At 41.2% G+C, this 24182-nt stretch overlaps 1 protein-coding gene across 1 annotated transcript; it reads right to left on the bottom strand.

Moving 5' to 3' along the window:
- Window positions 1-4883: 4883 nt before the first annotated feature.
- RBM24 (RNA binding motif protein 24) lies at window positions 4884-23135 on the bottom strand. The gene is made up of 4 exons (XM_054985967.1): window positions 22660-23135; window positions 21795-21918; window positions 16344-16398; window positions 4884-7568 (listed from the first exon to the last, which is right to left on the bottom strand). The coding sequence occupies exons 1-4, from the start codon at window positions 22825-22827 to the stop codon at window positions 7226-7228; spliced, it is 690 nt and encodes a 229-aa protein (XP_054841942.1). The 5' UTR covers window positions 22828-23135; the 3' UTR covers window positions 4884-7225.
- Between the last annotated feature and the right edge of the window lie 1047 nt (window positions 23136-24182).

Genomic DNA, 24182 nt, shown 5'->3' with positions numbered 1-24182 from the left:
GTTTGTAAGGGATGAGCTGTATTTTTCTCACAGCAAACATCTGGGTTGTTTTTATGGACAGGATATGATTTGTGAGCTCAAAGAAATGTAAATTACTATGAAATCCATGAAAATCTATCTTGGAGTGTGGTTTTTCCATTATGTCCCTCTAATTGTCCTCATGCCTTGCTGCAGACCTCAATTAAATGTAAATGTAGTGTATATCTTCCCCATTCAGCACAGTGTAGGGCTGACTTATTTTGTGTTCCTTGTTATTCTCACCCTTCCCTATGCCCTCTTTCCATAATAGTAATAGATAATGTTGATTCCAGCAATTGGAAATATAACTGGAGTTGTTCTAAATACTTTTTTCTGTATGCATCCTTGCGTATATAGAACATGCTACCTCCTGGTTTGTTTCCCTTTCTTTCAATGTTACAAATATTTCCTGATCTTATTTCTTATCTGAATTCTTCTACATCTTTGTGAATGTATTACTTTTGTATTTATTAGTTTTCTACTAACTTTTTCTGCTCTGTGTTCCCTATTTTCTCTAGTTCCACCACCCTGCAAATGTTGGCTAGCATAAACTTGAGTCACATTCTAATTTGTCTGTGTCAAATATATTAGATGATCTAATGTGGAAAGGTAAGATGCTGCGTCACAGTGAGTATTCAGTTTCTTTGGAACTAGGACACCATTGGCTTCAACTTTTCCACCTAACAGCATTTCTTATTAATAGCGTTCTTCATGTTGTCATGGATTATTGATAGTGCATGCTAGCTGTAGATAGCTGCAAATTATGGCTGTTATTATAAAATCAAATTATAGAGGATTATAGAGGATTCTGCCCCCCCACCCCAATAAATTAGGCATTAGCAGCTGAGTAGAAACTGTGAAACTTGAGCTTCAGAAAAACATTGTGGGTCTGGTGCAGTGAGTCCTATAAATGGGTCATTAAATGCATACAGGTGTCTGAAATATCACTCTATATTTGAATTCAACTGTACTTTCTGTAGAGATTTCATTGATTTAGAACTGTGAAAGAACAGTGGACCTACAAAGACATGCCTTAATAAGATAACACTGTACTTGATGGTAACAATAATGGGAAATGTCTCAGAGGATTGTATTTAAAGTAACAGTAAAATATCTGAGTAACTGGAAGTATAAAAATACCAGCAACCATTTCCATTTTTAAAAAATTAGCAACCTATATTTGTTATAAATCTAAATCTTGTCTCCAGTTATAAGGTCCTCAGACATTGTTCATAATAACAGTCAATAGATAATATCAATAAATTATAGCTCTGTTTGGGGATAAATTTCCCATATTATGAAAATCTGTGCACAATATTCTAATCATACATTCACACACAGGCTGCTTCCACACACGTTGAATAATCTACTTTCAATACTCTTTAGTGAACATTTGAAACTGGTTTTCCATGTGTGGAACAAAAAATCCACTTCAAAAGGATTGTGAAAGTGCATTGAAAGTGCATTATTCAACGTGTGTGGAAATGGCCACAATCCATTCCTGGGTTCTTTTTTCACACTTTATCCTAATCAAGAACTTATAGTTCAGATGGTGCTTTTGAAGGTGGTATGGGGTCAGATCTCAATGACTCCCATTGAGTTCTGTGGAGGTTAAATAAACAAGTTAATGGATTCTGGTCTTGGCCTTCGGAAAGCTTTTATGTTAGGTCCATGTCTCTATAAAGTTTTCAGACTTCTTTAAATGATGCTGGAACTTGGATGGAGTCCTATCCTTTCAGATATATTGTTGAGTATTTAGACTCTAAATGAGTAGTGGTTTCCTAAGTAAAAAAATGGCAGTAATGTATTATTCACCATCATGAATTGACACCGAGTACCAGTCTTTCATGACAACTACCGCTGCTTGTGGAAGTAATAAAAAAATTAAAAGGGATATGTAAGTGTATATTGTCTCTTTTGGAAATAAAGAATTTGCCTTCTTTCTAGACTGTCTCTATGGTAAAAAAACAGCCATGGGATGCTCCTGAAAGCAACTGGAAGTGTGAAATGTGCTGGTTATTGTATTTTATTGAAGACCAAATAACACTCTTCAGTTTATTATTTATTTCGATTTATACCCCGCCCTCCCCACAGAAGGGCTCAGGGCAGCTAACAGCATTCACAATGCTTCCTGGAGATCTCAAACTCTGGTTTCATTTCTAAGTACTTTCTTAGGTATTGCCATGCCAGTGAGAAAAATTATTGGTTATGAGGTCCCTGCCAAACTATCTATAACATTGTTATAACCAGTGATGTTTACAGGGATTATATTTTCTGGTCTATGTGAACTGCATTTCAGTGGCATCAGAAACAAAATTAGTAGGAAACTATGTTTAATACCATATGCCCCTACTAATTTTTGTTTGAGATGTTACTGATATGCTGTACTTGTAAATCAGAAAAAAAATGTTGAACAATGTAAGTTAATTGTTTAATCAATTAAACCTTCAGATCAATCATCAAGGCAGTACATTAAAAATCTTTTTAAGGCAACAACTTTTCAAAAACTTGCAGGCAGAAAGTGTAATCTCAGAAAGGGTATTCCTTTTTTTTCTTTCAAAGAGAATGCTTATTCTAATATGATGCCTCATTATTATATTATTATTATTATTATTATTATTATTATTATTATTATTATTATAAGTAGTCTTGAGCATGAGGATCAGCTCAAGATTTCCCCTCTTACAAAGAGACCCAAGGCCTGCCCCAGCTTGCCTTCTCACCATTCTCCCACAAGAACTTTCCACCTTGATAATGTTAGGGAGGCATGAACTATGGCACATATGCAAATAGGGAAAGCCAGCAACATGAATACAAATACAGCGCTCCAGATTAGAGTCCCGCACTCTTAACCACTACACCAAACTGGCTCTCCATACTGCAATATGATTTATTTTTCACCAAAAAATTATTTAATGGAACTTAAATGAAAATAGAATTGAATTACTCTTTTTATTTTTGTTTTCCTTTGTAAGCAATTTCCTGTGTAAGATGGAGAAGATTTGAGAAAGTGCTATCTTGAAATCAATGGTCTTAGAAGAGTGTAGCTCTGTTTAGAATTGCACTGCTATTCATTGTGATTTTAGACTTTCCTACATCTCAAATCAGTGCTAAATTAAAGCATTACAATTAGCAAGAGACATGAAGAATCCCTGCTTAAAACCTGAAAACCAACAGAGGTGGTAATAGTGTTTATATGGTTCAATTTATATAAAGAGATACAATTTTCCTGTTAACAAGGCCGTTTCCACACTACTTACCTTCATCCAGAATGTCACGAAAAAAACGCAGAAGATAGTGTTTTCTTGTGCGAGTTTTGTGCGACATCACGCAAAACTTGCGCAAGAAGAAGCTATCTTCCGCGTTTTTTTCGCAACGTTCCGCGGCGTTCCAGATGAAGGTAAGTAGTGTGGAAACGGTCCAGGTTAGGACTTAGGGGAAAAAATCCCAGCGGGCTATAGTGAAAGTATAGCTAAAATGGATGTTTAGGTTTATTTTCAAGCGGCCACCAAAGGAAACCTGCTATCTCAAACTCCTGGAAAGAGTTTTCTATATCACTAGAGTACACTGAAAAAGTATCACCACCTTCTCTAAAACTGGGTTTCTCTGCACCAGCACTCATAGGAGGCATCTTTTACTCTGTATTCTCCTGCTCAATTTGTCTGCATATTTAGCAGTTAGATGTTGTTTGCTTCTTTTGCTTTATAAAGCACTTTCTCTGGAATTAAGGATGCATCTTTAACATTGCAACATCACATTTTTTTCTTTTTATTTTCTATAATGGCATAGATTTTGTATTCCTTTTTTCCTACCCTCCCATCTCTCAACACCTTTTGCATTTATTTTCTTCCCACACAGACATTTGCTCAATAATTTCCAAAAAAAGCCAGAACTGAGGAAGAAGGCAGAAAAGGAATTAGCTTGTTCATGAAACAAGAGGATCAATACATGGCAAATAACCTTTATGGTGTATTTTAACCACTGGCCCAGTACATTCTTTTGAGATGGGTGAAATGCTGTGAAGTTTATAATCATGCTCATAGCATCAAAGATTCCATTTAATTGTCAACACTAGGAATAAACGTCTCTCACTGTAATCAAATTCTAGCAAGCTCATTATTTCTCTACTGGCTGCTGAGGAAAATGGTGGGAAATAGGGGGAGGGGTCTTCAGCAATACCCCAATGCACCAACATTCCTCCCTGTGTGACTGGAATTGCCTGGGATGTTCTGGTATTTGGGTAAAACATGAGTTTTGCCCAAATATCAGAGCGTCCCTCTCCTGAGGGTGACATCAACATGTCACTGGTGATGTAACATTGCCAGCAAGCCCCCTTATAACCCTAAATTGTAGTTACTGAGGCAAATAGCCATTGATAGACCTGGATCCCTCAAGTGTCTATTACTGCAGGTGGCTTTCGTAAACTCCACAAGTTAATTCTGTATTGTGCAAAGTGACAGGACAATCTGATGGACAGAGGTAAGAACTTCAGTCTGAGACTCTCCTCCTAATTCTCCAGTGACAAGAGACTGCTCTGTAGCCTCCTGGAGGAAAAGCTTCATTTCAGTGATGGTTCACATGTTGGTGAGGTTGCTCTAGTGTACCTAATCAACTCACCCACACCTCTAACTAGACCTCATTTGTAAAAGAAAAGACCATCTGAGAAGTCATTTGAGTACTTCTAGCAGCTTCACTCCTCCAGATCTCCAGTGGCAATGCAAAAAGGAAGAATAGTTTGCAGCCCTGATTATCTTGTCTTTATTTTAGTTTTGTTTTTATTTTTGAAATTTTATAAGCCACCTTGTGTACCAATATTAATAGAAAGGCAGGGTACAAATATTCTAAAAGAATCAAGTACTCAAAACTTAAAATGAAACAGCGTTAACATGGCCCGATTTAATCTGTATGAAACAATGTTCAGTTAATGTTCATATCCTAATAAGGCAGGAATCTGGTTTTGGCACAGCTGTAAACAGACTGAATTCAACAGTAATTTTTATGGATTTTTAATACAAGTGTATAGATTAGAAGATCTGAAACATTATAAAGCAATATACATAATAAATAACATGCATGTGAAAGTCATGTTATCTGCCTTATATAACACTGGCTAGTATCCAAAATATTTAAAATAAATCCAGTGACATTGGATAAAGTCCATAAAAATGCTATCCTGTCTTCCCTTGTATGAAATTGTTCAAGTATAAAAAGATTCCAATACAGTCTAAAATATTAAATTCCATTTTTAGCTCAAGAACAAAAAATTGTAACTTATTGCAGTTTCACAGGACAATGTAAAAGCAGCGTTTCCTACTAAAGGAATAATAGTTGATATAGATAGAGATGAAAGTGAAAACTACCCATTTGTGATTTGAAAGAGAAAACACTGATATCTCATGCCTAAATGTATTACATGGATTAAATTATGGAGTCTGTTTCCATATAATGCATTTAAGACTGGGGCTTCAGACCCAACCTTCTGCATACCTAGTTGGGACCAAGTCCAAGCAAGATCAGTAGAACTTAAACCCAATTCCATGTTAGGGTTATGGCCTGGCAGCTGTTTTTGTATAGTCTAGACTGATGTTGCTCCTGTAAGGTCTGTAAAGGGGAACCATATGGACTGGATGAATTACATGGATACACATTCATCCAGCTCTTGTGGCTCCTATCTGCAGACGTGATTAGTGAGGCCTGTCACCAGGCCGTATGGAAGCGCCCCTCATTCCACACCAGGAATGCATCAATAAGGCCTGTCTCCTAAGCAACTGTGTGGAGTATTCTAACTTCATACCCCAATCCTTAAGGAATACCCACTTACAGGGAAGTAAATTCCACCAAAATTAATAGCACTTTTCCAAGTAAATGGGTTTAGGACAAAGGTGAGAAGGAGAAGCATGAAATTAGCATTTTTAAGATCAAAACCTTTTTAAAAGAAGTGTTAAAAATACCCCTACAAAAGGTGTACTCACTTGAATAAAACTTATGTCATCATTTTAAGTCAATTAGGTTAATATTTTATATACTACAGCTAAATCTACTAAATAATTTATACTATGAGATGAATACATAATTTTACAGTTTCACATCTAAAGTTGTTTTCTTGAGAGTGCAGCATTGTACAAGTTTCAAAATAAATATATATATTTTAAATAGCATTACATTTAAGGCACAATAATAGCATTAATCCTTGAAGAACTGCAATCTCAACAGGTTGTCTCGTGAAAAACTTGCATTTCGCTAATAAATATTTTAAATAGGTAATAAATTGCATATAAATCATCCCCCCAATCCCTTAACACAGTTCTTAAAAGGTTTTAAATCAGCAAATTTCTTCCTGCCTTTATTCTCAAGCCATGAATAGATACAATAAATAAAAAGAGGAGGCTGTTGTAGTAAAGAGCTGATCCTATGTCAGAATCAGAATAGCTGACACTAGCAGTCAAAGTTTCCTAAAAGTGAAACAGGATGGGGGAGAGGGGATTAGAATGTGACAAGCTCATCAAACGAGCACAAGCGATGTGTTCTTTTCCAGAACAGTCTGTGTTACTGATTGTCTGTACAGCTGTTGCGCCCATTAATTCCACACCACTTGCTCCATAGTCCCATTCATACAGAGGACAGATGAGAAAATAACTTTGGTGCCTGTCCACCCTTTTCCCAAAAGGCCACGTTCCTTAGTTTGTTCGATGCCCATAATGAGATCCTAAGAAAACTTTTTGAAATATTTACTCAAACAAAGTTCTGTAGGCCATAGTGAAAAGCTGTGAGGACAGTCAGTGCTTTCAACATTTAAATAATAGTCATCTTCAACTTGATACAGGCTACATATTGCTCACCTGGATATTTTTTCCCTGATATTATAAAAACGCATCTTTTACTTTTTTTTCCTTTTTCTTTTGAAAATGCAAGCTTCTATTGTTAACTTCTGCCATCCTTTCATGATAGGATGATGCCCCCTGACTGATACTTGAAACTGTTAACAATACCCACCTTATAATACTACCCATGGTATGGATGCATACTGTGCAGAGACAATGGATTTTTCTTTTTCTTTTTTCTGTAATACCCTATTGCATTGTAACTTTCCTTAAAGCTGGATTAGTTAAGGTTAATTGCTTTTTCAAAACTATTTCTATTGGAAGGCTGGAAGGTAAATATAGGAAGAATTAAAAGAGAGAGAAAACTTTCTTCGCAAGTCCATCCGTTATTGCATACGATCTGTTTGCAGCTGTTGAGGTTGGTATTGGCCAAAGGCGGCAGCAGCTGCTGCAGCTGTCCCAGGTGCTGCTGCAGTGATTGGTTGCTGGACTGCATAGCCATAACCCCCAGCAGTGACATAGCCTGCGGCAGCTGGGGATGCTGCATAGGGATACTGGTCGTAGGCTGCTGCTGCCGCCGCTGCTGCGGCAGCTGAATACTGAGCATAGGCTGCTCCAGTGTAGTCAAGGTAAGGTGTAGTGGAAGCGGCAGCTGCGGTGGGCTGGACATGTGGAATTACCACTCCTGGTTGCACAAAAGCCTGAGGATAGACATAGTGAGCAGGGATCCTGTTGAGAAACAGAAGACAAAGTCAGTGGTCACAAATAAAAGCCTTACTCCCAAGTTCAGAACTAAAAAACAAACTCAAATTTAGTTGTTGTTATGTGCATAGGGTTGCCACAATAACTAGTTTTGATAGGTAAATTCACCATTACCGATCTCATTATTGAGAAAAAACAACTACGCTGTGTTAGTGCTGACTTAACAGCATGGATCTTAAACTCCGTAAAACCCACAGTACTACTAATTTTGAAATTGTTAGAGGGGACTTGACACATGGCAAAGTTTAATAGACCCATTAGAAGAAAAATCTTGTTTGTTCCAATTACTAGAGTGGAGAATACAGAATTTAACATCACGTACACGTGACCATTTTCTCCCAATACTTACTAATCCATCAAATGTTGACAAAATTCTGAGCCTCACAAGTCGCAATACCTCTTTGTAACTATGCAACAAGTTATTTGGAATATATAATACTTGAACTTTCCCAAGATTTTTATATTTGTTCAACTGAATTACCCACTTCACAAAAATATACTGAACTGGGGAAATAAAGTAAGTTGTGTATCGTGGCAACCCTACTTGAATTGCTATGCAGACTCAGCACACATTAATTCCTCTGCAACCTCAGTCACCCTTATTAAAAATAAAAAACAACACAGGCGACAAAGGAGTTTAAAATAGAAGTTCACAAGTGTGGTAAACACAGCAAGAATCACACTTTTCAAACGAACGATAGTGCAATTCACTCCGTCACAAAAGGCCATTGAAAGGAAGCTACACAGATGCCATTAAAATCAATAACAGTGATCTCTAGGTACATGTGCATCACACTTCTGAAGAGGTTACAAGGTTGTGAAGGTCAAACCTGTTGTCACATATCAGGCCACTGGGTGTCTGCTTTGTGCCAGCCTGTTTATTTTTATGCAAGACATACTTGGGAAGGGGTAGGGAGAACTGGGGCTGGATTACGGTCAAGTAGATCTAATGTTTAACAGAAGCAGAAACATATTTTGAGGGAGGGGGGGCGAAACCCACTATTCGCAAATACATACTTGAATATTCTCCACACTGTGAAATGTTGCTTCTTTTTTAGGTGCTCAGAAGCACAAGCAGGCTAGTTTTGATACTTGTAGCAATGCTGTCACATCACAAAAATAATAATAATAGAACATTTATATAGTGCTTTGAGTGTTCAAAATGCTTCATGTACATTCTTTCAGTAATGTAATAGCAACCCTGTAAGGCAGATCCGTATTATATTCCCATATTGTAGACAAGTGAATGAAACTGAGAAGCAATGGTGTGCAAAAAGCAGTGGTCTTTGACTCATGGGTTAGACCCTCAGGATGGTTATGGAACCTGCTGAGCTACAAGCCCCTGTAAAGATGCCAATTTAAAACTGTTTTTTTGGAAAAACTTGCTGCTAGCATGTTTGTATTAAGAGCTCAACACCTCTTGTAACTCTTTGCATGCATGCCAAGAGGAACAGTAGGACGATGAGACAAGGCCACTCAACAGATTCCTGCTTTTTAAAACACAGGCTTGGGCTCCTCCTTTTCCTCTCACATGACTATGATGTCATACTTACAGCCTAGTGGGCCCCTTGCTACCCCCAGAAGTTACAGGTGGATCTTTGGTCTGGAAAGTTGCAGACCGCTGTCTTAAGATCATCAAGCAATAACACAGCTGAGGTGAGATGTGACCTAGATGTTTCCCAGTTTAGACTCTTTAGCTGCTAGACTATAGCCCTCAGCACCCCACCTCAACCAGAGTTTTAAAAATATGCACGTGTTCCATTATTCTATACAGAAGCAAACAGTGCCATCCTATGCAGTTCCTCCAATCTAGGCCCACTGGGTTCACCAGCAGTAGAATCTTCAAGGTTTTGATTTGCAGATGAAACCATACAGAGAACCAAGCTTTCTCCCCAACACAGATCAGAGTTCTAATGAAATCCCACCCCACCCCCCACACACAGAAAGGTACAGATGCAGAATAAACATTTCAAACATTCATGCAAATGTCAAAAGAAGCTTTTTTCTCCCATAGCTGTTGCAAGTCAGCTATACCTAGTCACCCTATATAAAACACAGTGAATATCTTCAAAAATGTGTTTAAATAAAAATTAGTTTCAGCTTAAAGTTGCCAACTAAGAAAATATTTTAGTTGAAGAATGCTTTGAAGAGTTATTTTTCAGCGTATTTTAAAAGCAAAGATTTGTTTGTTTAGCAATACACTGCTCCCTTTTAATGTTTCCAACTCAAACTTTAAAGTATTAAGAATCTAACTTAAAACATTTAGCCCATTAATATTCTACTATTCCAGCTGGGATAACTGCAAACTGTAAGTATTATGCGTGGGGGGAAAGTGGAGACAGAGTAACAGAGTAAATTTTATTTATCTAGAAGAACTTATACAGCTTTTTATTAAAATGTTACCATATTTTAAAGTGATAAATTATTAAGTCCTCTTTCAAGGTTTTTCAGCGCCCAGTGTTTTTGTGTTTTCCAACTACAATGCTTGAACCAAATTAGCATTTAGGACAAATAACATTTCTCAAATTTCTTGATAATTTCATTGTAGTTTAAAAGTTGTTAATTCCCAAGGATTGTTTCTGCCACATATTTTAAAAAGTGAGGAATCTTTTAATAATAATGTAAAGCTTATCATAGTATCCTGAAACAGGAAAAAAACCCTATAGTTTTCTTCTCTGTGCTTGCAGGAGTACTGTTATGAATTTTAAGGACACTTGTATCTTTCTTGTTAAAAAAGAAATCTAGACAGATAAAGGAATGTTGTCCCAATTTAAGCTCTTGCTACTTGTTTCTTTTAAGCCAAGAAATGAACAGGTGGGAGAAATTATGAAACATTATCTCTTTAGAGCCCCCTTAGTCTACAATATGCCACGAACTGTTTGCAGGCACCCCACCATTATGCCATTTCACATGTGGTGATTGACAGGGCAAGCTGCAGTGGGTCTATTTTTGATCATCTGTCATGCGACAAGAGCTTCCAGCTGAGTAAAATGACTTTATAAGGCCAAAGTAAACTTCCATCTGCTGGAAGGGCTGGCAGGCAGAGATCGCCATGATACTGAAATGCAATCTCCTTTTATGCCCAGTCAGGTCAAAAGGTTAAAGACTCGTTTCTGCCCAGGCATTATGCTGCCTAGGCATCTTCATTCAATAGTCAACAGGGTGTTTTAAGCTAAAATATCATTTAGTACGCAATGCTGCCAACAGTGGAACTGTACCTAATTGTAGATCTCTTTCTGATTTACCTTGGTATATTAGCACGGAAAATTCACCATTTCAACTGAGAACAAATAAGTCTCTCTAGTTCAGTGGAGTTTGCTTCTGATGTTGGGTTGCAGACATTCAGCCCAGTCTTCCAAATGTTTATTCAGAAGTTAAGTGTGTGCCTCATACCAGCTCCATTAGTTTATGGTATTATCTTAACCTAAACAATTGTTTGCTTTTTATGACGGCAAGAACTACCACAAAGTTAATGCAGAACCACATATACGGCTACAAGCTGCATGATTCAGACAAAGACAAACCATGGGTTGACACTACATGAATAAGACCAAGGAGACACTTGGGCATGCTCACTTCTCTCTTGTATGAAGTTCTAATCCCGGATTGTAGGGGAAAGTATAGGTTATGGTACAGGTAGAGCAATAGACTACAATTTGTTACAAAAAGCCTTTAATTATTGATCTGCTCATGAGGAATGGGGAAAAGGAAAGTGGGGGGGAGGGAGTGTGAACCTGAGAATATCCCAGTCTTACTAATGTAATAGTCATAGTTTGTCATCATGTCTGAACTGCGCCCACAACCATGTGACACACAGATCACTGAAAATAGAAACTTAGGTTGCAACACAAGCAGTTCTGCAACAACAACAACAACAACAACTGCTTTTGGAATAAATTCTTAATGAGGGCCTTTTCTTGTACTCAGGGATGAAATATTGAATGATCTTCATTATAACCTATGTGTTTGTGTGCAAAGAAATCACAACCATCATTTAACTATTGCTCTCTATTGCATTTTTCTTTCACAAGCACAGTTCCATTTCAGTGCAATAAGCTTCACAACTGCTTTAATGTTAGTGTTAATGAAAGTAAACTCTCAACACACCATGTGACCTTTTTAACTGCTGGATGCCATTTGAAGAGGCTTCCAGGATACTCTGTTATTGCTAACCAAGAGTGGGAGCATTTCGGGTAGAATCAGAAACAGGACTCAGATAAACAGAAGAAAAGAAACTTCTAGTAAAATTATGGTCATAACTAAATGCTCAAAAACTGTCACTACTGATAGTGCAGAACGTAAGGCATGCAGAGATTAGAAAGCAGATCTTAGATTTTCTGCAGTAGGCTTTCACTCCTCTTCAATTAAAAAAATCATTTCACCAGCAGCTTTGCAAGGCAATTCAGTGCATATGTTCAGAGAAGTAAATGTCGTTTTATTCAAAGGCAAAGGTAAATGTGCAATTGGATTGTAACCTTATTTTCAATAATTGCCAAAAAGCTCTTCAGACTGTTCAAATTTTACTCTTTTTCTATAACAGGGCAGTTCCATATCACACCACTGATGCTGTTTTAGAAAGCTTCTTCTCCCTCTTGGTTCTGTATTGTCCTGCAGTTCCAATCATTTTCTTTTTAAAACATTAAAACATTCTCTGAGTGATTGCACAAAGACATGAAAAGCAGAGGCTGTGGTGAAAATACACTGTTCAGGTCTTCTTGTCCTATGCACAAAGTAATCCCAGGAAATGATAATTGAAATACTAAATGGGCCACCTTTTGTAGTGTGCTGCTGACCTCAATTTACAAGTAAGGAGGAATGGATGAGGGTTCACTAGCACATTTCCAGTGAAATCCAACTCTGCTTAGGATTTCACCATTAAGCAAGCACACACTGACCTGAGAAGGAGCAGGAAAGCAAACAAAATATTTTCCCCCTGTGGATAGAACTAGCCATACAACCACCCCCCTCCCATCTTTCATTAAAGGAAAACCACAGATTGTGAAAAATATCATGGAAATAAGAGGTTACATGAGACAGAGCATGCAGAGCAAATGTGGCATTATCTAATTGCTAGTGATGGTGGCAAATGTCATGGACTGCATGAAATACGAGAAGTGGGAACATATTCCCATCAAAGCAAACCTCATTATATCACAGCCTATTATTTTAAAATGGGTCTCTGGCACACAAAATTATGTGAATACAGTCAACATTCTAGTTACGCTGCTTCTTCCAAGGAATAGTTTAAGCAAGTATTTTTGAACTATGCATAACCAGACCAGGCAGAAGAAACTGAATATATTACAACAGACCACCTGAAAGCAAGATTTCAGTGCCTTCTTGAGCAATATTCGAGAAGTATAAGCAGCTTCTCACACTTAAGATCAAAGTTTCACCACAGAAGGTAAGCCAATTCAGAAAGTTGAGCAACAATTTTGGGTAAAACAGTAAAGTATTTGGAAGTGGTCACTTTAGGGTCTGAATTGATTTTCTTAGCATTCCTCAGCTCTAGCACTGGTCTGTCTCTGAATTTAAACTCAAATATATTTAACATTTTAAAGGATGTTTCTGAAAAAGGGGTTTGGCAAGTAGGTGATTTTCTAATTACAAAACCCTCTGCAGCTATACATGACAAGGTTGCATAATAACGGTGGTGGTGGAGAGTGCCCTCAAGTCAGAGTTGACTTATGGCAACCCCGGGTGGGGGTTGGCAACCCCGGGTGGGGGTTTCATGGCAAGAGACTAACAGAGGTGGTTTTCCATTGCCTGCCTCTACAACCCTGGTCTTTGTTGGAGGTCTCCCATCCAATTACTGACCAAGGCCAACCCTACTTAGCTTCTGAGATCTGACAAGATCAGATTCACCTGGGCTATCTCAGTCAAGGCAGCATAAAAGTTATTAACATTTATGTACAATATGGCATATTCAATTATGTTTACAGTATAGATGACTCCCCTCAGATACACATGTCAAAACGAGACCTATTTTACCTAGTTACAGCTAAGCCCAACGGATGGCTTAAACTTAGTTCACTAGAAAATAAAGGACACATGGGAAAATGCATAAAGGCTGTAATCTAAACCCAATTAAATGGAATATTAGTATTCAAGATAACTGAAAATTCAGTCCTAAACACTAAGCTGAATGACACAGGTCAAAAATATAAAGGAATTAATTTCAACTTAGAAGAGCAAATGGCTCTATATGCACCAAAGTCAAACACCATGGAGTTGCCTGCCCACTTGAGTGACTGTCAGGAGTACATTCGAAGGCCTCTGTCGACTGAGATTGTGCCATCATTGTAAATCGTGTTCACTACATGAACACATGAAGCTGCCTTATACGGAGTCAGACTGCCAGTCTAGCAAATTCAGTATTGACTATTCCGATGGGAAGTGGTTCTCTGGAGTCTCTCAAGTGGAGGTCCTTCACATTACCTACTACCTGATCCTTCTAACTGGAGGTGGTAAGGATTGAACATGATCCACACCATCACAATTTAGTCATTGGTAAAAACAATCCTAAGTGTTTATGTGCTGGTCCAGCAGATCTTAGATCAGTACGAAAGCTGATAAAATAGCCCCTTTGACTAACTGATCTCTGTCCCTCCCATATCAAGACTGGAAAACTGTGTCCTCCTACCATGAAAGGAGCAATCCTTTAGCAAATATATGTGTGCGCGTGTGCGCAAACACATGCACGCACACGCGCACACACCAAACACACACTTACCTATTGTTATAAACTAGTAATCTTGTAATTATGTTATTGTATCGTCTTAACCCAAGTCAACTAGTCATCTTATGAGAATTGTGTTACATTATTTGTTGGTTCAAAATATTAAGACTATTGAAGGAATTATTAAACTGCATAAGAGAGGCCACCTTTTAAAACTTCATTGCATATTTCATTCAAGATATTCACAAGTTAGGAGAAATCTAAAGAACCCATTCAAAACAAATTGCAAGACCAAATCTGAAATTCTTTAAAAGTAGCTGTAGTTAAGGAAGGAAAATGTCAAGCTGTTTTGTTAGATGGAAACTAGATGTTAAATACAATTGTATATTACTATTCTGGGATTTTTAAAAGAAACCAAGAAGCAAATGAGGGGGTGGGATGGGCAAGAGGGAGAGAGACAAAGAACTTTTTCTCTTCCCACCACTCTCTCGCAAATCTGCCTTGGCTGCTCCCCCGCCCCGACCCCCATCCTCCTCCTAATGTAAAAGCATATACTTTTCAGAAGAAAAATGGACCGAGGCAGAAGGGTTAAGCAGTCCCTGAACCTACCACTCCTCCATTTAACTCACTAACTCGCAGTTTGCTTTTAATTTAAAAAGCTATGGGACAAGTTCTGTGGAACTGAATATAATCGATAGTTTGGCCCCTTAATCAGCAACTCAATTATGTGGCTGCTGGTTTCTTATGATGATAAAATACAGTATTTCAAAGCTACTCTTAATAAGCATGCATCCTTAGCTCCCTTTTAAATTATCTTTCTAAAAAGTTTCAATCAGCAAGTATTACAGAGGCAGTACTGTAAAGAAAAATCAAGCAGACTTCACCTTCTACCTTTATGCTTTGTAAGATTAAAAACCAGACTGATTTTAGCAGTAATATACATTTTTAAGGATATGCTAGATATTAAATTTGATAAAGACTTTAAAAGTCTGATTGTAAAGTACAAGTGGACGCACATTGTTAATACAGAGAGCTCCACACCCTTCCCAAGGAGCAAAACCAAAACTAACATGCAAGCAATAAGTTGGTTTTTCTTTTTTTTAAAAAAAGAAATCAAAAAGTCACACCAATTTAGCACTCACTACAAAGTACGGTTAAAAAAAAATAAATCACAGGCTACAGCTCGAAAGCAAGAAAAAAAGGCCCTTTGCTCCCCATGGCAAAGTCAACACTTCTCAACAAAACCAAAGACCACCAAAAAAAAATTTCACTACAGCTCTTTCAATTAAATAAAAGCACACAGTTTAGCTATCAACACCACTTCATGACTGTAATAAATGAAAAAAAGCACACGGATATCTATTGACTATATAGAGAAAAAAACATACATGCATCGTTAATCACCATTTTAGCTCGTTTGTGTGTTTTGAGTCTACTGGTTACAGAGTTTAATTCCAAACAGAACTATTCCACCTCTTATCATCATATCCTTCTCATCAGTTATCTTAACTGTAAACGATCCCTGTCAGATTAGAAAGAGATAAATAACATTGGGTCAAGTTGAAGAAAAATACTGATTGGGGCACACAGTGGGTTGCTTATTTTCTTTTTTTTTTTAATAAAGAAAAGAGTATGCCTTTTCTTGTTTTTACCACATGATCTTAGGGGCACTGGCCTGCTCAAATGCAAGGACTGCAAGTGTCTCACACACCTTGATTCAGCTATAGTACTTATTAAGAGAATTATCAGTTAAGTGATGGCATTTTAAATCTGGAAATTTGAAAAAAATGTAATTTTATTCCCATCAGCAATCACATTGGAAGCCACTGACATGTACACATTATGGCCTGGATCCAACCAACTTTTCCACTGGTGAAAAAGTGAAGGGGGGGGTCCCCTCTGACCACTGGAAGGTTATGCTGGGGACCACGAGTCTTGCACAGACAAAAAAACCCACGTGGAATGGGGTCTGTAATAAGGAGGGGAACTGAAAGAGAAAAAGTTTGGCTGGATCCAGCCCTACATTCCCCCCCTTCCCAAATACTAGTTTAAAGTACACTTACCCAAAAGGCCTCTGTATTAATGCTGGATGGAGCTGCTGAACACCAAAGGCAAAACCTATGAACAAAACATGTCTTATAAACATTGCATTGTCATGAATGATTATAAATACTGGTTCTAAGATATACAAACCAGAAAAGTATGATCCAATGCACCACCGTTGTATCTCTCATTAATATGAACAAAAAAAACTCCTCTCATTAATATGACAATATAGGGTAGATGTTATTTCCGGTAAATATTGCATCTAAGTGCAAGACACACAGTTCTCACAGTGCAATCCTAAGAAGAGATACTCCAGTCTAAGCTCCAGTCTAAGCCCAGTCTAAGTTTCAGTGAGCTTAGACTGGAATAACTCTATTTAGGATTGCACTGCTAGTCTCCTCACCTTGGCTGCAGCTAGCTCAAGAGATTCCTCTCTACCTCTTGCCCCCATGAATTTGCACTCTGTTTCGCAGTTTTGACCATGGTACAGGATTATGCCTGCCTCACATTAAACCTGGTTTCTGTTTTTAAATCAAACTTGAAGCTGGTTTACATAAAATCCAGGTAATGCTAATCTGGTTAGTTAGCGCAGAGGTACACATGAAGGTGCTTTATACAGAGTCAGACCACTGGTATACAAAGATCAGTATTGACTACTCTGACTGGAAGCAGTTCTCCAAGTTCTCAGGTAGAGAAGTCTTTCTGATCACCCTCCATCTCAGCCTTTTAACTGGAGATGCTGGGGATTGAACTCAAGACTTCCTTCATGCAAAGCAGTGAACTACAGCCCTCCTCTGACAAGGTAATACTCTATCCTGGTTAAAAAGACCATGTAAAGGAGGGAGAAGTTAGTTACAGATTCGGGGCAGTGGTAATGAGGAAGCTCTTGACATCCAAAACCACTTTTTCATGTCATGTCTTTGGCTTAATTTAAGTTTGCAAAGCCATGGTTCAGAACCCAAACCATGACTGGAACTTTCAAACATACAACAGACAAACCATGGTTTAGAGCTACTTGTCTTCATTCATTTTCTATCTTCTCAGCATCCAGAGTCTTCTGTTCACCCCTATCTTTATTGTGTAGAGGCCCTTGGAGAAAAAGTGATGGCAACTGACTTGTTGATTTGTGCATCATGCCAAGCCATCATTTGAAAACCTATTTCAACCCATGGGTTTCTGATTCTGATGCTCATTTGTGGGCCAATCATGAATCATAGTTGTATAACTTAAAATCACACCAAACTCTAACCCTACTTAAGCTTCCTTAACTGTGGTCTGGCATAATGTCTGAATTGCGCTGTTATCTCCATACAATTTCTTGTTTCACACATATGTCCACATACATTTCCTGATTTTGGCATCCTACTATATAAAAAGCTAAGTGTGTTCCAGACAACTCACTTCCTACCCTGGTGTGCCTCCATAAGGGCGCTGCTGTGGAGGGAAGCCCAGATGAGGCAGCCAGACCTCCAGAGAGCGTGCCACAGCAGGTAGCCCAGGCCGGGATCAGATGCAGAGCAGGTAGCAATGCCTGCCCCCCACCATCACCCAGCTGGGATCAGGAGCAGAAGAGGTGGCAATGCTCGCCCCTGACTTCAGCCAGCTGGGATAAGGAGTGGAGGAGGTGGCAATGCCCATCCCCTGCCTTCACCCAGCTGGGATCAGGAGTGGAGCAGGTGGCAATGCCCAGCCCACTTTCACCCAGCTGGGATCAGGAGTGGAGCAGGTGGCAATGCCCACACCCAGCCTTCACACAGCTGGCATCAGAAACAGGAGGCAATGCCGCCCCCCTGCCTTAACCCAGCTGGGATGAGAAGCAAAGCATGTGGCAAATCCCACCCCTGCCTTCATCCAGCTGGAATCAAGCATGGAGCAGGTCGAAATGCCCATCCCCCTTCAACCAGCTTGGATCAGGAGTAGATCAGATGGAAATGTCTGCCCCTTCCTCACCCAGCTGGGATCAAGAGTGAAGCAGGTGGCAATGCCCGACCTCCACCTTCACCTGGCTGGAATCAGGCACGGAGCAGGAGGCAATGCCCTCTCCCCCTTCACCCAGCTGGAAACAGGTGCGGAGCAAATGGCAATGCCCACTCCCTTCACATGGCTGGGATCAGCCATGGAGTAAGTGGCAATGACCACCCCCCTTCACTCAGCCAGGATCAGCTGCAGAGCAGGAGGAAATGCCCACTCACTCCTTCACCCAGCCGGGATCAGGAGTGGAGCAGGTGGCAATGCCTACCCGTTTCACCCAGCTGGGATCAGGAACAGAGCATGAGGCAATGCCTGCCCCACTTAACCTGGCCTGGATCAGGCATAGAGCAGGAGGTAATGCCCGCCCCTCCTTCACCCGGCCAGGATCAGGCATGGAGCAGGTGGCAATGCCCCCCCGACTTCAGCCGGCAGGAATCAATAGTGGAGCAGTGGCAATTCCCAACCTCCATCTTCACCTGGCTGGGATTTGGCACAGAGCAGGAGGCAATGCCCACCCCCCCATTCAACTTGCCGGAATCAGGCGCAGAGCAGGCGTCAATGCCCGCTCCTTCTTCATCCAGCCGAGATCAGGAGAAGAGCAGGTGGGAATGCCCACCTCCGCTTCACCCAGCCGGGATCAGGTGCAGAGCAGGTGGCAATGCCCGCCCCCCCCTTCACTTGGCCGGTATCAGGAACAGATGTGGTGGCTATGGCCACCCCCCTGCCTTCATCAGTCTGGGATCAGTGACGGAGGAGATGGGAATGTCTGCCTGCCCCACCCTCCCCTTTCTAGAGCCCGTTGTATTTTTTCCCACAACAGGCTTTGTTGCTAGTATGTAAGAGAACTGATGGGGTAGTGGGATGGGATGGTACTGCCCGATCTTGGAAGCTAAGCAGGGTCAGCCCTAGACAGTACTTAGATGGGAGACCACCAGGAAAGCAATGGCAAACCACCTCTGTTCCTCACTTGCCTTAAAAACTCCTTGCTGGGGTCACCATGTCAGCTGCAACTTGACAGCACACACACACACACACACACACACACAAACCCAGACATTATAATGACAAACTATTTTTTAGCATCTGGAATAAATAAGTGGTGATCATAAAATTACATTTGAGCTCTCCATCTTGCTACTTTAGTCCTAAACGTTCTCTATTACTCATGATATATATGTAGGATCTAAATGAGGTATCAGCAGTAAAATGAGGGTTAAAATGGAGGCATTTGAGAAGTCTCGGATGAACTATCTTAATGTTATCAATGGAAAAAAATTCTTAACAGTTGACTACTGGGTGGAAGGCAACAAGAACATGTTTCAAGACTTTCTATTGAAATTCTGCGCTATACACTCCTTGGAATTTAGTGATACTGTAATTACTACACTAAACATACAGTCCCCTTTAAGATCCCATAATCCCTGATTTTAATTTGCTAAAATCAGAAGTGCTGAAACTGGAGCCCCTTTTATGCGCGAGCTGGTTGTGAGAACTCAGTGGTGAAGGAGAGGCATTTAAAGACTGAGCTCTAACATTTGAAAACAGGTTACAGGCTTAATATCTCAAATTAAGCCCACACATTCTCCAACCTTTACTAAACAGCAGTAGTTAGCAGGACCATGAAGCCAACAACATAGCCTGCGCCTCTTGTCCCCTTAGCAAAATACATTCCTGTGGATAAAATGTTACTTTGGTCTCAAAAAATAACTGGATGCTATTCCACACCTGCTGCTTTATGCCTGACAAAAACGTCGGCCACGACAGATGGCAGTGTGCCCACACCAACTGCTGATACCACCAACTTGTTATGCTAGATAATGTGTGCTTGTATTGAAGTGGTCAATGCTGTTAAGTTTTTAATATGATGAAAAAAAGTGATATTTATTCCATTTATACTCTACCTTTCTCCCCAATAGGGATCCAAGGTGGCTTACATAATTCTCCTCTCCTCCATCTTACCCCACAACAACCCTCTGGGGTAGGTTAGGTCAAGATTGTGTGGCTGGCCTAAGGTCATCCAACAAGCTTTCATGACAGAGTGGAGATTCAAACCTGGTTCTCCCAGATGCTAGCCAGACACTGTCGCCACTACACCATGCTCACTCTCTATATTTGTACATTTTCATATTACCATACCATGATGAATTAATAATGACATTTTTAACCCACTCCCTCCACTGCTTCTGCAACCTTTTCTACCATCCCAGAATCTAGCACCTGTTTGGGGGGGAGTGTGCAAAAATTCTCACGCACAGCTTGGGTGCATCATTCAGCTGTTGTACACAAGACTGTGCATCAATGTGAAAGGATATTTAAAGATCTTTTTGTGTTGCACACAAAATTCCTGGGAAGAAGTAACCCCCTCCCCACAGATGCTTGTTTTCTGACAGCAGCTAAATCACTCCCAGGGTCCTACACACAACTCTTCTGTAAACGTAGGTCCGACCTCAGAATTTTTGGCTCTAAGCTCCAAAGGCACTCTGACGACACTCAAGCAGCACACATTTATGCCAGTACATTCAGATGCAACACCTTCAAAATTTCTTGGTTTTCCTGTGCTGCACTGACACCACATTTGGAACAAGCCATCTTAAACGTTCATTGGGTTGAATGAAGCCTATAATTCATACCCATGGGATCTTGCTAATTCCTCCCTCTTAAAGCAGACCTCTAACCCCGCAAGGTATTCCTGAGGGTCCCTCCATTCCACAGGAGCATCATTTGGAGGGGTCATTTTGGGCACCAGTGAGAGAGGGGAAATGATGATTTAATGGTCAAAAATCCTTCCATCTGCAAAAACTGCAGGTGGGAGTCAAGGAAGTGGTTGGCATATGAGCCTCAGACTGGAATCATAAATGCATTGTAAACCCAGGAAAGTTGAAATGCCATTGTGAATCAATCTTCCCACATTATTATCACAATTCAGAAACAGAACAAAAGTGCATTTCAGATTTCTGTTCTTCCACATGTTCATACCCAATGAAAGGCTGAAAAGAACTGTGAAGTTCTTGATTTTAATCCATCTTGCAATTGTCATTGGTTATGGCAATAAAGTTTGACTGACTGGGCTTTAGAACTGGGTGATGTGATTTGCTTTCTTAGAACTGTGTCCTTTTTAGAAGTTTTGGCCACAATTCCTGCCTATCTATCAAGGTCGGGAGTGGTCCTCACCCATGCTGAAGGGGCTTACGTCTCTGATTAGTGACTGCTTCACACTAGCCTCTCTCTGTAACCTCTCCCCAGCCCTACCTTTTCTCCTGCTTGTAATTTTAAGTATAAAAAGATTTGTTACAGTTGTACAATTCACACATCTGAGAAGTGGACCCTGAGTAAGTTTTGCTGAAATACATTTTGTGAAAGGCGCCACTGGACTTCTGTTTAATAATTCTCCAACTGTTCACCCTAAAGTAGCTCTACTTCTAGAAGTGGTATGAAGTTTGTAGTCTCTGTTTAAACACATAAGAAGGCAAGAAAGGTGGGAGTTGGGATCTTCTTACCTGGCTGCATTATTCTCGGTTTTGCTCCTAGGTATGCTAGGTTCACATTAGCCTTTCTGCCGTCTATGATTGGATTAGGATCCTTGCAAGCCCTTTCAGCAGCAGCTCGGTCGGCCATGGTCACCTTGACAATAAACCACGCAAAGCATTAGACTGTTACGTTCAACTCAGTCCGAAGAACCCAATGTTGAGCTTCTGCCTCTAGTAAAACATTGCAAAGTGAAGATAGACACTCTTTCTGACAAGCTTTCCTGGCTACATTGAAAATCCCACTCTACAGGAAGTTTAGCCTCTGCTTCTTTGTTAAATTAATCAAAGAAATCATGCATGCAATTCTTCCAGAGCAGCTTCAGAGCACCCCAGTTGCACAGCAGCATGTGCCGCTGATAAAAACACTAACAGGTCATATCAGTCTGTAACCAGCTGGCTCCATCCGATGCCAAAATTGCCTTAGCGACTCCTCTTATGCGATTCTTCCCTGAAGGGCATAACCACAACACCCCCTTTCTCAAGAGAAAGAAAAAAAACACCCTCAAGAAACCCCCTTTATACAATACATTCCCAAAAAACCCAATAGCTTTCTGGGCTCTAGGATTGTTCTTTGTGGGCTACCTGCTTTTCCAGCCCCTGTTCAGAATAAGTTCCACTTAAGTGACAGGAAGTTAATCATTTCACGCACCTCCCTGGTAATGACAGCCCCTCCCTCGGAACAAGGCATATATCATCCAAACTGAACTCAATGAGACTTAGGGGAGTATAAATGGCACCGCACGTGTGCACCCCCCCCCCAATGCTACTATAAGGCTGACCTTTGCTGCCCCCCCCCCTTGCTGCCCCTCGCCCCGTCCCGCGCCTCCTGACTTACAAATCCGTATCCCCTGGATTTGCCCGTCTGCCTGTCGGTGATGACCACGGCTTCCTCGATCTCCCCGAACACCTCGAAGTACTTGCGCAGACTGGAGTCGGTGGTGTGGTAGGGCAGCCCCCCGACAAAGATCTTGGTGTAAGTGGTATCCTTCTGGGTCGTGTGCATCTTCCACAAGATGCCTCTAAGCCCTCCCGCAGCGAACCCCGCACGAAGCAAACCCACTCGGCGGCGAGCTGGACGCGCGTCTCCGCCAACTTCTCCCGCGCTCCCCAAGAGTTCCTCTCGCCGCACAGCCCCTTCGCTCTCGACGGTTTGCGTCGCTCCCGGACCTGCTCTTGCCCTCGCCGAGACAAGCCGCGCGAAGCGCCCTGAGGTAGATACCAAGAGAAGGAAAGGGCGGCTGCGAAGGGAAAGCGGCGGGCCCGGCCGCAGGAGACTCAGTCCCTTGTCCGCGGCTCCGGCTCTCCTCTAAAAGCCACCGGCTCGACCTCCCCGAGCTCCCGCCGCTCCGCCCTTTCTCTTTCCAGCAAAGGGGGCGGGAAGCCGGGCGGGGCCGCTCTGGCTATTGGCCGCTGCTCCCCGGCCGTTAGGAACAGCTGCTCGGAGCCAGCGCGCGGCGGAAAGAGGGGGAGGGGGGCGCTGGAAGGGCCGGCCGGGCTCCAGGGGCCGCGTCGCCCCGGCGAACGCCCCTCTCCACGTGCGCGCTGGTCGGGCCGCGGCGGGGTCACGCCTCCCTTTCGCTTTGGGGGCCTGAGAGCCGGCAGAAAGCCGGAGAGGTCTCTCTCCTCCTCTCCGCCGCCTCTCTCAGGTGAGGGGGAAGCGCTCAGCTTGGCCCTGGGCAGCAAGACAGTGGCTGCCTGAGCTGGGTGTGTGTCTGTTCTCCCGGGCAAGTTCTGGGCAGGGCAGCCGCTCTTCACACTCAAGAGCAGGCAGGACATAATAGTCCTCATGACTGCCTGCTTGTAGCGTTTCGTGCTGGGAAAACGGCCTTTATGGCTAGCCGTCATTAATCGCCCTTTTATCTTACTTGTTTATTCGTTTAATGCCATCGTTTGTAGTCCACCTTTCTGGATGAGGCCCAAATTAAAAAGCATGCAGAAAGAGCGGATGCATGCAAACAGTGGCATAAAACTGGATTGCAAAATTAGAGAAGCGAACACGACAAGCAGTATGACATATACAATAAAACAAAAAAGAGTGTTCGTTAAGGCTGCACAAATGAATCCATAGCTTCTCCCCAGGGTCAAGTTAAACTCTCTTGCTGGCTGGATGACACTGGCTCTTGTTGGCGCTGAGCAGGCAGGGCTTACCTAGCGCACCTGGTGTGATTCCACCCCCACCCCCATCTATAGAGTTTTATGTCTAAGTGTAGACATTAATGCTGTAGTCTTTGCTAACAAAGTTACCAACTATTGTTTCTATCAAGACTTCGGTGTGAAAAGCATAAAATTAGTTGGCAAAGCTTTTGCTCCTCACTCAGTGTTCATTTGAGAAAAAAAGTGTTATCTGTAGAGCTTTAA

This window comes from Eublepharis macularius, chromosome 7 (assembly GCF_028583425.1).
Source record: "Eublepharis macularius isolate TG4126 chromosome 7, MPM_Emac_v1.0, whole genome shotgun sequence".
In the NCBI taxonomy this organism is placed as follows: Eukaryota; Metazoa; Chordata; class Lepidosauria; order Squamata; family Eublepharidae; genus Eublepharis; species Eublepharis macularius.
This window is presented reverse-complemented; position numbering and strand designations above follow the sequence as displayed.